Source organism: Onthophagus taurus, chromosome 6 (assembly GCF_036711975.1).
Source record: "Onthophagus taurus isolate NC chromosome 6, IU_Otau_3.0, whole genome shotgun sequence".
Taxonomy (NCBI): domain Eukaryota; kingdom Metazoa; phylum Arthropoda; class Insecta; order Coleoptera; family Scarabaeidae; genus Onthophagus; species Onthophagus taurus.
Window position 1 is genome coordinate 2,653,310 of NC_091971.1, and position 10,654 is coordinate 2,663,963.

At 30.4% G+C, this 10,654-nt stretch overlaps 7 protein-coding genes across 8 annotated transcripts; 5 read left to right on the top strand and 2 right to left on the bottom strand.

Annotated features, from left to right (window-relative positions):
• Window positions 1–67: 67 nt before the first annotated feature.
• Window positions 68–5,623, top strand: LOC111424692 (cell division cycle protein 23). 2 transcript variants are annotated; one of them, XM_023058321.2, is made up of 5 exons: window positions 68–388; window positions 2,457–2,837; window positions 2,890–3,350; window positions 4,558–5,354; window positions 5,406–5,623. In XM_023058321.2, exons 2-5 carry the CDS (start codon window positions 2,533–2,535, stop codon window positions 5,556–5,558), a joined length of 1,716 nt encoding a protein of 571 aa, XP_022914089.1. In that variant the 5' UTR covers window positions 68–388; window positions 2,457–2,532; the 3' UTR covers window positions 5,559–5,623. The 2 variants fall into 2 exon arrangements, with proteins under 2 accessions (XP_022914089.1, XP_022914090.1); XM_023058322.2 differs by lacking the exon at window positions 2,457–2,837 and having other exon boundaries at window positions 72–388.
• LOC111424693 (secretion-regulating guanine nucleotide exchange factor) lies at window positions 616–2,160 on the bottom strand. Its single transcript, XM_023058323.2, has 3 exons — window positions 2,088–2,160; window positions 1,897–2,014; window positions 616–1,835 (listed from the first exon to the last, which is right to left on the bottom strand). The coding sequence occupies exons 2-3, from the start codon at window positions 1,912–1,914 to the stop codon at window positions 759–761; spliced, it is 1,095 nt and encodes a 364-aa protein (XP_022914091.1). The 5' UTR covers window positions 1,915–2,014; window positions 2,088–2,160; the 3' UTR covers window positions 616–758.
• Window positions 5,604–6,325, bottom strand: LOC111424694 (heat shock factor-binding protein 1). Its single transcript, XM_023058324.2, has 2 exons — window positions 6,136–6,325; window positions 5,604–6,062 (listed from the first exon to the last, which is right to left on the bottom strand). The coding sequence occupies exons 1-2, from the start codon at window positions 6,229–6,231 to the stop codon at window positions 5,907–5,909; spliced, it is 252 nt and encodes an 83-aa protein (XP_022914092.1). The 5' UTR covers window positions 6,232–6,325; the 3' UTR covers window positions 5,604–5,906.
• On the top strand, window positions 6,258–7,303 carry LOC111424807 (transmembrane protein 267; the record flags this gene model as incomplete). Its single annotated transcript, XM_023058494.2, has 3 exons — window positions 6,258–6,357; window positions 6,663–6,892; window positions 6,949–7,303. Coding segments are annotated over 3 exons (654 nt in total), but the record flags the coding sequence as incomplete, so codon positions are not given.
• A 139-nt stretch (window positions 7,304–7,442) lies between these two features.
• On the top strand, window positions 7,443–8,543 carry LOC111424831 (probable RNA-binding protein 18). Its single transcript, XM_023058525.2, has 4 exons — window positions 7,443–7,606; window positions 7,658–7,728; window positions 7,788–8,001; window positions 8,061–8,543. The coding sequence occupies exons 1-4, from the start codon at window positions 7,589–7,591 to the stop codon at window positions 8,367–8,369; spliced, it is 612 nt and encodes a 203-aa protein (XP_022914293.1). The 5' UTR covers window positions 7,443–7,588; the 3' UTR covers window positions 8,370–8,543.
• Window positions 8,544–8,589: 46 nt separating this feature from the next.
• Window positions 8,590–9,781, top strand: LOC111424832 (mitochondrial ribosomal protein S25). The gene is made up of 3 exons (XM_023058526.2): window positions 8,590–8,836; window positions 8,899–9,005; window positions 9,054–9,781. Exons 1-3 carry the CDS (start codon window positions 8,700–8,702, stop codon window positions 9,311–9,313), a joined length of 504 nt encoding a protein of 167 aa, XP_022914294.1. The 5' UTR covers window positions 8,590–8,699; the 3' UTR covers window positions 9,314–9,781.
• Window positions 9,782–9,834: 53 nt separating this feature from the next.
• LOC111424854 (cytochrome b5-like) lies at window positions 9,835–10,571 on the top strand. The gene is made up of 2 exons (XM_023058548.2): window positions 9,835–10,218; window positions 10,273–10,571. Exons 1-2 carry the CDS (start codon window positions 10,024–10,026, stop codon window positions 10,456–10,458), a joined length of 381 nt encoding a protein of 126 aa, XP_022914316.1. The 5' UTR covers window positions 9,835–10,023; the 3' UTR covers window positions 10,459–10,571.
• The last annotated feature ends 83 nt before the right edge of the window (window positions 10,572–10,654 follow it).

Below are 10,654 nucleotides of genomic sequence, written 5' to 3' on the forward strand. Positions count from 1 at the left end.
ATTATTTCAAGTACATTTCCTAATAAAAAAATTATCAATCTTTCGTTTTTTTAGCTTGACTCATTTCTTCATTGTTATAGAGTTTGATAACATTTATTTGAAGCAAAAGCATGGCTGCGCAGAATGAGTCATTATTAGAGTAAATTACCGCGTACTTGCTAGGTTAAGTTCACAATGTTCAGTCTATTGAAACTTTGGTTTAACCCCAAATAATCGTTTAACACACGTTTGAGATCATTTCTTGTATTTTGTTTAGTGGATTTAATAACTATGAAGAAATTAAAATCTAACATCAATATTTTGGGTAAAATGAACGTGTTTGAACTTGTTTTAAGAGAAGCCATGAAAATTTGTGTGCAAGAGTGATTTAAATAACGCTATGTAACATGTAAGTACCTTTAATGTAAGTTTTTATTTTGAATCAAAACCTCTTTGGTGAGATGTTGGTATTAATGTTGTAATATATAGATAATTTTGTTTACTTTAAATATTAAGAGATACTATCTTATCGCCGGCCTTTGAAGTATTGGTTGGGATTGTCTTGCATCATCTCAAGAGTTAATTTTTAATCTTCATTGATAAACATGTTTATTGAGGATTTAAGAAAAACACATATTTTCGTGCATTATTTTTTTTATTATAAAAATACAGTTACTAAATTAAGAATTAAAAAAATACTTATACACTTAATTATAGTATCAAATGAATTTTTCATCAAAAAAAAATTAATATAAAGACAAGAAAAAAATGAATTGCAGCTATTCTACTACGGCGAAAGATTGACCAGTACAAGCAAAAGCCAATTTGACTTTGCGATTAACCAGCACTTGGGTGGGTTTCATCACATTGTTAGTATCACCTGTACCACAGCTTCCATGTTCGTTCCATCCCCAACTGAACAACTTTCCATCTTTAGTAACAGCTAAAGAATGCTCAGAACCTAAACTCAATTGCTTTACATCTTTGAAGTTTGGTATTTTTTCCGGCTTGTGTGCAACAGTCTTTTGGAAACCCAACTGTCCGTAATTATTTCTCCCCCAAACAAAAATTTCGCCGGTTTTTGTTAAAGCGGCAGAGTGAGTCCATCCGGAAAAGACCTTCTCAAAAGACTCATTTGTTAAAACTTCGGATGGTACAAAAGAATTTTTTGTTTCCGGATCAATTGCTAATTGACCAAACTTATTTTCGCCCCATGACAACAATGTGCCATTGGCTGTTAACACTATGGTATGATTTTGTCCACAGGCAACAGATTCTACATCTTTCAAATCAGGAACTTTCGATATACTTAAATAATTGTCGTCACTAATGTTATCACCTAACCCAAGTTGTCCCTTCAATCCACTTCCGGCAACTAATAGACATTGATCTTTAGTAATCATAGCACTGTGACGTAAACCACAACTAATATGACTAAAGCCGGTTGCCAGTTTTTGGGAGACTTGTAACATTGACGGAATCCCAGTACAGGTGATACTCTTAGAGAGTCCTAGTTGAGTGTAAGAATTGTCGCCCCACACAAACAACCTGCCGTTATCAGATAATGCGGCACTGAAATCCCACCCGCAAGCCACATGAGCAATTTTTCTACCGTTCAATATTTCAATCTCCTCAAAACGACCATTACTATCAGAAATGCCAAGTTGACCTTTAGTATTCAAGCCGCAACAATAAATATGGCCATTGTTATCTAAAATTAGCGCGTGGCCAGAACCGCCTGCTATACAAACTATATTCTCTGGTTGAAGACCACAATTGGACAAATCCACTTCGGTGGGCTCCAAAACCGCTTCGCACTTTTGTCCCAAACCAAGCTGTCCAGAACTGTTTGCACCCTGCAACAAAATTAGTAGATGTAGTTAAATACGAATGTTTTATCGATAGTAGAAGGTGTACCCAAGCGTATAATTTCATATTGCAACGATATTTTGTACTAAATGTTCAGTTTTACGCGTATAAATTTGGTACAAAAACACGCGTCCCAACGTCTTGACAAAAGCTAGGTTATGGCTCCCTGTCAACAGAATTCCCTAATTAATTCTAACATATAGAGAGTTTAAAATGAATCGACGCCAACTTTTACTTACAATCCTTATGAAAACGGATCAAGTCATTTTAAGTCTTAATAGTACAAACACAAAAATCATAACTAATTAATATTCACAGAAATTACGTTACGATTGCGTTTGCGGCTTCAATATTTTAACTAATTAATATTAATTTTTAATAATTTAATTCATAAAACTGATTAATTTAATCACGCAGTCGTATCTCTTTGTCACCAAAAAACGGGTGGTCACACTGCTTTAAAATTTTTCAAAAAAATAAAAAGCATTCGCTAATTTTATTTATAAATATTAAGAAAATTAATTAATTTTAATGAAAAATGTAATCAATTTGAGATAATCTGTAATTCACGTCATTCATTTTGTCCATTTGATTTTATTCACTTCCAGCTAACTTCATACCTAAATGTTAACCTTAAAAATTAAAAATTAACCTACAAATTTCAAAGCAAAGTAGAGAAATAAAATGGATATAACAGTAGACAAATTAGATTTGCATGTAGTGAAGCTTGATTTAGCTAAAGGAATTAAAGAATGTTCGGAGCGGGGGTTAATACATTCTGTGAAATGGTTGTCCGAACTCAATTTTTCTTTATCTTATATAAAACTACCATCGGAAGATTACAATCAAATTTCTAACGTTTACGACGACGAATACGATGTTTACGCTATGGCTAAATCTTATTTAGATTTAAAAGAATACGATCGATGTGCTCATTATACCAAAAATTGTGTTAATTTAAGAACAAGATTTTTACATTTTTATTCTAGGTGAATTCGTTAAAATTAGGCATAAACACCAATTATATTTGTTTAATTTTAGATATTTATCGATTGAAAAAAAGAAATTAGATAATATGACCGATTCTCATTGTCCACCGGATCCGATGAATAATGCAGCATTAAAAAATTTATGTGCAGATTTAAAAGCGGATTATTATGACAAGAAGATGGATGGTTATTGTTTGTATTTATATGGGGTTGTGTTAAAACGTCTTGAAGTAACTAACACAGCTATCGATGTTTTTAATGAAGCTGTAAATGCAACTCCAATTTTATGGAGTGCTTGGCAAGAATTAGCTCAAATGATACCAAATAAAAATAAATTAATGTCAATGACTTTTGCGAACCATTGGATGAAACCTTTTTTTCTTGCTTTCGCTTATTTAGAACATTTGTGTAATGATGAGAGTTTAGAAATTTATTGTAACTTGCATGATCAAGGTTTTCATAAAAGTTCGTTTTTGATGGCACAAACTGCCATTGTACATCATAATAGAAGAGGTTAACTTTAAAATAGGAAAAATTCAAGAATCATCATGTTAAAAATCGACGATTTTTTTTAATTAATGTGAAATGATCCAAAAAAACATGTTATAAATAAAAGGAAATCGCGGAAAAGTGTCGAACATATCGAAAAATCACATTAATGTTTCGATGTGACGTCACAATCAATGTTAACTATACATTTTCCTATTAAACCTTACCTACAAATTGTTTATTTTATAGTCACACAAAAAATCAATCTGATAAACTTAAAAGTAAAGTTATTTTAATAAAGATTTGATATCAAAAATATGTCAACTTTCTGTACTTTCAACTGGTCGTTTATTAAAATATATTTATCTGACTAGTTTCAACTTAAAAGCCATCTTCAGAGATAACAATCGAATAATTCAAGAAAATAAACTTTTCTTTCACTTTTTATATTGTAAAACGTTTGCCAAAATTTCAATTTTAGAATTAAATAATTCTGGAGTTAAATTTATCAAACTTTATAATGTTATTTTCTTGAATTATTCGACTTTTATCACTGAAGATTGCTTTTAAGCTGAAACTAGTCAGATAAATATATTTTAATAAACGACCAGTTCAAAGTACAGAAAGTTAAGAAATTAACGATATTACTGGTAGAATGGATTACGAATTTAACTTTAATCAGATAAGGTTATTTTCACTTAACACGTATATTTACGGATGAAACACCCTTGTTTTTCTTAGGTTTTCGATGCATAACGACCGACTACCTGTCATTAGATAGACTGTTTGTCAATAGACTCTGTGTTAATACTAGAACTAGCATTAGACCGAAAACTACAAACAGTCGGATTTAGTCGCACCTCTCTAATGACGGCTGAACCCGAATGATTCTGGTTCTAGGTTTAGTGTTAGTTCTACTTTTCTTTCAATAAAAATATACCACAAGTTAACGCTAAATACATTTAAAACTAGAAGTAACACTACACCTTGAACTAGAAATATTCGGGTTTAGCCCCACGTCTCTCAAGAGGGCTAAACTCGAATTTTTCTAGTTCTAGTTTTAGTGCAATAAAATTATGCAACATAGTGATATCTTATGCCAACTAGCGCCAACTAACATTAAATCTAGAATTAGAAAGTATTGGGGTCGATTTTTAAGCAACATGATGATTCTTGAATTATACCTTAAAATATAAAAAAAAATTCTAGATTTTTAATAAATTTGTTTTAGAGTTAGAAAAATCGATAGAAGCATTTAAAGAATTAATAAAAGATGATCCTTATCGTTTAGATAATTTAGACACTTACTCAAATTTGCTTTATGTAAGAGAATTAAAAAGCGATTTAGCTTATTTGGCACACACAGCAGTGGCCATTGATAAATATCGCGTTGAAACTTGTTGTATTATCGGAAATTATTATAGTATTCGTTCAGATCATCCAAAAGCAGTTTTGTACTTTCAAAGGGCTTTAAAATTAAACCCACAATATTTATCAGCTTGGACTCTAATGGGGCACGAATACATGGAAATGAAAAATACCAACGCAGCGATTCAATGTTATAGGCACGCCATTGAAATTAATAAACGAGATTATCGTGCTTGGTACGGTTTAGGACAAACTTATGAAATATTAAAAATGCCTTATTATTGTATGTATTACTATAAACAAGCCCAACATTTACGACCGGTTGATAGCCGAATGTTGGTGGCTTTAGGAGAGACATACGAAAAATTAGACAAAATTGAATATGCCCTAAAATGTTATTATAAAGCATGCAACCTTGGTGATATCGAAGGAATGGCTTTAGTTAAATTGGCTAAGTTATATGTAAAGTTGAATCATCAAGTAAATGCTGCTGCAGCTTATGCTGAATTTGTGGGTAAAATCGAATTGAAAAACTCAATGACTTATGAAGACCAAGGCGAATTTTGTATGGCCCTCCAATTTTTGGCACATTACCACATGAACAAAGGAGAATATGATGAAGCTCAAATGTATGCAAATAAATTGTTAGAAATCGATCAAGTAAGTCATATCTTCTTGAATGTTTGAATTTATTAAATATTTTTGTTTTAGACGAAAGAAAATGGTAGAGCTTTATTAAAAACTATAGCTGCTAAAAGAGGTGAACAAGAATCAGAATTAATGCCCATGGATGAAACCGGTAATATTTCCAATATGAATATGACAAACATCTCAAATGTCGAGATGGTGTTTTCACCTCAATAGCTTAAAAATTTAAGAATGTTTAATTTTATATTATAGATGAATAAATTTATTTTTTTGTATTATGATTATTGCATATTTTATTTTAAATATTAAGAATTACATTTTTTTTTTTTGATAAACTTAAAACTTACAGGATGAAATGAACACATGATATGCAATAAAAATGGTTTAAAAATTAAATGAAAAAAATTAAAAATTACAACTTAAAACCTAAAACAAAAAAATGATTTGATTTTTTTTCTTTCAAATGGTGCGTTTTAAATAATTGGCATACATCCTGCACCGTGCTTATATCAAATAACATCCATAACAAAAAAATCTACATTCACAATCACTTTCACACCATTTCTACTTTTCCGTACTATCAACCCCAGCTTGAGTCATTAAATCACCGATATTCTTTTCTAAATCATCGATTCGATTCCCCATCTCATCAATCCTAGAAAGAATCTGCTCCGACATGTTTTGGAATTTATCTTGTATCGTTTGTAATAAACTCTGAACCTAGTACAAAGAAAAAATTGGAATAAAAATTTTTTTTGAGGTTATGTTCGATACTTCATTATTGTTTGCTTACATATTGAGTTAATTCTTGTACGTTTTTAGGATCATTTGGATTGGCCGTTGTGTAGTTATCGCTGTCGTTGTTCATCTCTACCTTATCATCTACCATAATGGTTAAAGAAAATAAAATAATAAAAGCCCCCGGACGTGATTTTTGAGGAGGAGGTAAAAAAATGTCAGATTGACAGATGCGCAGAAGTTGTTAGATCGGTAAATGGTTCCAAACGGCACCAAGGTACTAAAAATGAGCGTGTGGGAGTCAATTAATCGATTAAATTACGCATTACATTTTATATTTAATCGTAGATTTAGATAAATATTACAAAAACAACAAAGAAAATACACAATAAAATTATTTATAAAACTTATACAACCCATATATCACCAAATCGCAATCTACTTTAACGACACGTCAAAAACATCTGTTTATATGAAATAGATAACATGTGTGCAAAATGAGTTTGTTTTCAAAATTATTAACGAGTTTTTCACGATCTCCAATTTATAAAAACATTTATTTGAGTTCTTTGGTGGTTTTAGTATCAATTTTTGGAGATGTCTTGGCTGAACAATCACAAAAGGAGCTTCACAAAGCCTTTTTCGATAACGCAACCCATGCTGTTGTTGGAGGATTGTCTTGGCTCATAGTTTGTGTGAATCAAAGAAGCAGAAGTTCATTTTATACATTATTAGAAGTCGTTGTTTGTACTTGTATTGCATCATTAATCGATGTAGACCATTTCATTGTTGCTAAATCATTTAATTTAAAAGTAAGTTTGGAGGATATTTGTGATTTAGTTGTCTTAATTGGTTATGTTGGTTTTAGAATGCAACGAATTTGGATAAACGACCTTTTCTTCATTGCTCAAGCATTCCGATTGTTCTAACTGCCTATTTATTGTTGCTTTCTTATTATTTCAAGGATCAAAATTTGCAGAGGGCCGCTTTTGTTATATCAACAGCTTTTTTTTCTCATCATACAAGAGATGCTACAAGGAGAGGGTATTGGTTTTATCCTTTTGGTCATACTGCACCCATTCCTTATTTTATTTATTTAATTTTAACTATATTTATTCCATATTTGACTTATGAAGTAATTAAGGTTATGAATTTGGGGAAAAGCAATGATTTTTTAATTGTTGATGTATAACTTTTTTATAAATAAATGATTAATTAGTCTATTTATTTTTTAAATTTTGTTAGTTAAGTAAATCCGTCAATAGATGGGGTTATGAAGTTAGATTGAGAAATGTTTAGTACAGAACTGCACCAATTTTGCAGTTTCTCTAAAACTTTAATTTTATTGGTTAGAGAAAGCTCCAATGACTCAATCTCCACCAAAATATTGAACGTTTCCATTTTTAGACTCCAAGGTGTCCATAACAAACACTCAATTTGTGGTATTCCGTTTACAATAATTCGAAATAAAATACTCTTCCATATCGAAATAACCTAAAAATAGTGAAATGACAACTAAACAAGAAGTAAGGCACCACAAAATATGATTACTCTTAAATAAACTTTGCTTTTTTAAGGAAAAAGTAGTAACATCAAGTCAAGATGATAAACGGCTGTGGATAGGTAACTTGGACCAGAGAATAAGTGAGTAAGTAAAACTATCTTGAGTGTATTAAATAAAACTTATGCGGATTTTTCTTTTTACTGGTATCAACTTTTAAAATTGCTGCAAAAACATGGTGAAATCGAAAAGTTTGATCTTCTATTCCACCGTTCGGGTCCACTTGCTGGCCAACCTAGAGGATACGCATTTGTCACCTACGTAAATAAAAGCGATGCTCAAACTGCCATTACAAACTTGCATAACGTAGCCGTTGGTTTAAAGAAGATTATTGTTACTTGGGCTAACAGTGTGAATACGGTAAATAACATCAATTTCAAATTATTTAATAAAGTTTTGATAATAAATTACAATTTAAGGATGATATGGATAAACCGAAAGTTGATTTAAATATCCCAGCTTTAGCTATGTCTAAACCGGAAAAGAAAACTGATCGTCAAACACAAATCCAAGCGATTGAGGCTAAATTAAAATTGATGGAACACTCCCAAAACAGCGAATTAGTCATAAATAAGACTGTAGCAACAGAATCTCCTGTAATATCTCAATTTCAACAGAACAAACAGCAACCTATCACCACCTCTTCTAATAATATAAAGTACAAGAACAATTTTAAGCGACATGAAAGGAACCACAAGCCTTATAATCGGCATAAAACAAAGAGATAATCAGAAATCATTTTAAATTAAAGATTTATCAAAGTTTTTACCTCCAACAGTGTTCTCATCCTTGTGAAGTATTTATTTATTTTATTCTGTAGCTGATTAGATATAAATATAAACAAAAAAATCTACTTTTTGATGAAATATGAACAACTTCGATAATAAATATTTTTGAACTCATTTTTGAGGTTATTTTGCCGCCATCTATGTATTAAAATTGTGATTAAAATTTTGAGACGCCCTCTATACAACAAATCTCAACATTGACAGTTTAGAATTAATTTTTAGGTTATGTTTCTAATTTAAGCCAAGTTTCATTAAAAAAATCGAAATAAAATGCCGTTTATGAAAGGTAGAGCTCCTATTCGTAGGACTATGCAATATTTAGAAGCCGGTAAATTAGTTTTGAAGGATCAAATTAAGATATTTACCGTTAATTATAACACCGCTGGGGAGCACCATCAAGGGACGAAGTAATAATTTAATAAGATGATTTAATACAAATTTGTTATAAATGTATTTTTTTTCTGTTTAGAGACTTCGTGTTTTGGTACTTGCCACAACTCCAATATAAAAATCCCAATGTACAAATATGTACTTTTAAGAATAAAACGCCTTCGCCATTTATACGATGTTTTTATGGTAATTGTTTTTGCTGTTTTAATTTAGTTTAAAAAGGTGATGTTTTAGAAAGTGGACAAGAAATGTTGATTGACGTGCATGGTAAAACCAAAGAGGAGATTGTTAGTCATTTACTTAAGGTTGTTGGAAAAACGACGGAAGTTTTAGCAGCTGAATTAATAGCTCGAGAGAAAAAGGATAATCCAGCCAACTTTGGGGTCATGTGCGAACGATCTTGTATTTGCCAAATTCCTGGTCAAGTACCATGTCCTGGAGTATGTCCATTACCCAATCAAATGAGAGGAAAATATAAATTTGCTGTAGATTAATTTGAATTAATTAGATTATTTTAGAAAGTATAGATCATTTTTGTATTGGTTTAAGTTATATATATAAAAATCATTCAAAATCAAATCAAAAATTTTTTTTTACCAACGTGGTGTATATTTGGTTGCATAAGCGCATAATATTTTTAATTTAAAACATGTAAATCAATATTAACAAATTTCTTTACTAAATTAAAAATATTCTTAATTAATTGTGAAGAAAAAATAATTATTACAAAGCCTAAAAGTTCATTAAACTCACTAATTATTTGTTTACAATCTAGGAGAAGGTCAATTTTATTGTATCCCCCACTTTGTTTGTCAAATTACATCAAACTTGAATAAATTTAATCGCGTGTTTCGAAAATTGATAATAAAATGATGCAACAATTTCATCTCTTTTTAAACAATTAATTATTATATTAATACAATAATTTTAAATCAATAAAATTTAAATGGTTATTTCTTAAAGTGAAGTTTATCTTTTAAATGAACATTTTTTTAACTATTTTATGGAAATAAAATGATACCGATGACCTCTTTAAATTGACTAGACGAGTATACACGTGATGGTCTTTAATATATTTATCGAATTCAGAAAATCAACTCAAAGCTGGATCTTTCACAATTTTTGTGAACGCGTCACAAATGAACGAATGTGTATTTAAGTAAGACACTTATCGTGTTACTCTAATATTTTTGTTACGATCGTCATGGAGTTAATATCTGAAGTGTTTGAACCGTTTCAATTTTGGAATAATACGATTCCCGCGGGAAGAATTCCTCGGGAAGGTGGTGGACGAAAGAAAATTTTTACACTGAAAGAAGTTGCTAGTCACGATGATATTGATGATTGTTGGGTGATAATTTACGATCGGGTATATGATTTAACCGATTTTATAATGGAGGTAATTAAATTAATTATAAAAAATTAATATTATTAATAAAATCAATTTTCTTAGCATCCTGGTGGATGGGAAGTATTGATTGAGAACGCCGGAAAAGACGCTACGATTGCGTTTAGAGGAACTGGACATAGTAAATCTGCCGTGGAAATGCTTGAAAAATATTATATTGGAGATTTACCTATTTCTGAAAGGATATTTAGGACGGTTAATGGATTTAAGTTGTCGGATATCCCCGAGTGATGATTTATTCGTTCGAAATTATTTTTTTATCCTATTTATTTCTATAAATTGTGTAAACGATAATTTTATTTGGGTATAAGAACAGTATTAATAAACACGTTTTTAAGAAATCATCATTGTTTAATTTAATACATTAATACCCTATTAATTTTCCACATAAATTTCTTAAATTGCGAATCTAAAAATATTTTATTAT

Bases quoted from the DNA above. Each gene is read 5' to 3' on its own strand.
- LOC111424692 (XM_023058321.2), top strand. From the start codon at position 2,533: ATGGATATAACAGTAGACAAATTAGATTTGCATGTAGTGAAGCTTGAT. The intron at 3,351-4,557 runs GTTAACTTTAAA...AATTTGTTTTAG, and splicing joins TGTACATCATAATAGAAGAG to AGTTAGAAAAATCGATAGAA. The intron at 5,355-5,405 runs GTAAGTCATATC...TTTTTGTTTTAG, and splicing joins AATTGTTAGAAATCGATCAA to ACGAAAGAAAATGGTAGAGC.
- LOC111424694 (XM_023058324.2), bottom strand. From the start codon at position 6,231: ATGGTAGATGATAAGGTAGAGATGAACAACGACAGCGATAACTACACA. The intron at 6,063-6,135 runs GTAAGCAAACAA...TCTTTGTACTAG, and splicing joins TACAAGAATTAACTCAATAT to GTTCAGAGTTTATTACAAAC.
- LOC111424831 (XM_023058525.2), top strand. The intron at 7,729-7,787 runs GTAAGTAAAACT...TTCTTTTTACTG, and splicing joins TTGGACCAGAGAATAAGTGA to GTATCAACTTTTAAAATTGC. The intron at 8,002-8,060 runs GTAAATAACATC...TTACAATTTAAG, and splicing joins GGGCTAACAGTGTGAATACG to GATGATATGGATAAACCGAA.
- LOC111424832 (XM_023058526.2), top strand. From the start codon at position 8,700: ATGCCGTTTATGAAAGGTAGAGCTCCTATTCGTAGGACTATGCAATAT. The intron at 8,837-8,898 runs GTAATAATTTAA...TTTTCTGTTTAG, and splicing joins GAGCACCATCAAGGGACGAA to AGACTTCGTGTTTTGGTACT. The intron at 9,006-9,053 runs GTAATTGTTTTT...GTGATGTTTTAG, and splicing joins ATTTATACGATGTTTTTATG to AAAGTGGACAAGAAATGTTG.
- LOC111424854 (XM_023058548.2), top strand. From the start codon at position 10,024: ATGGAGTTAATATCTGAAGTGTTTGAACCGTTTCAATTTTGGAATAAT. The intron at 10,219-10,272 runs GTAATTAAATTA...CAATTTTCTTAG, and splicing joins TAACCGATTTTATAATGGAG to CATCCTGGTGGATGGGAAGT.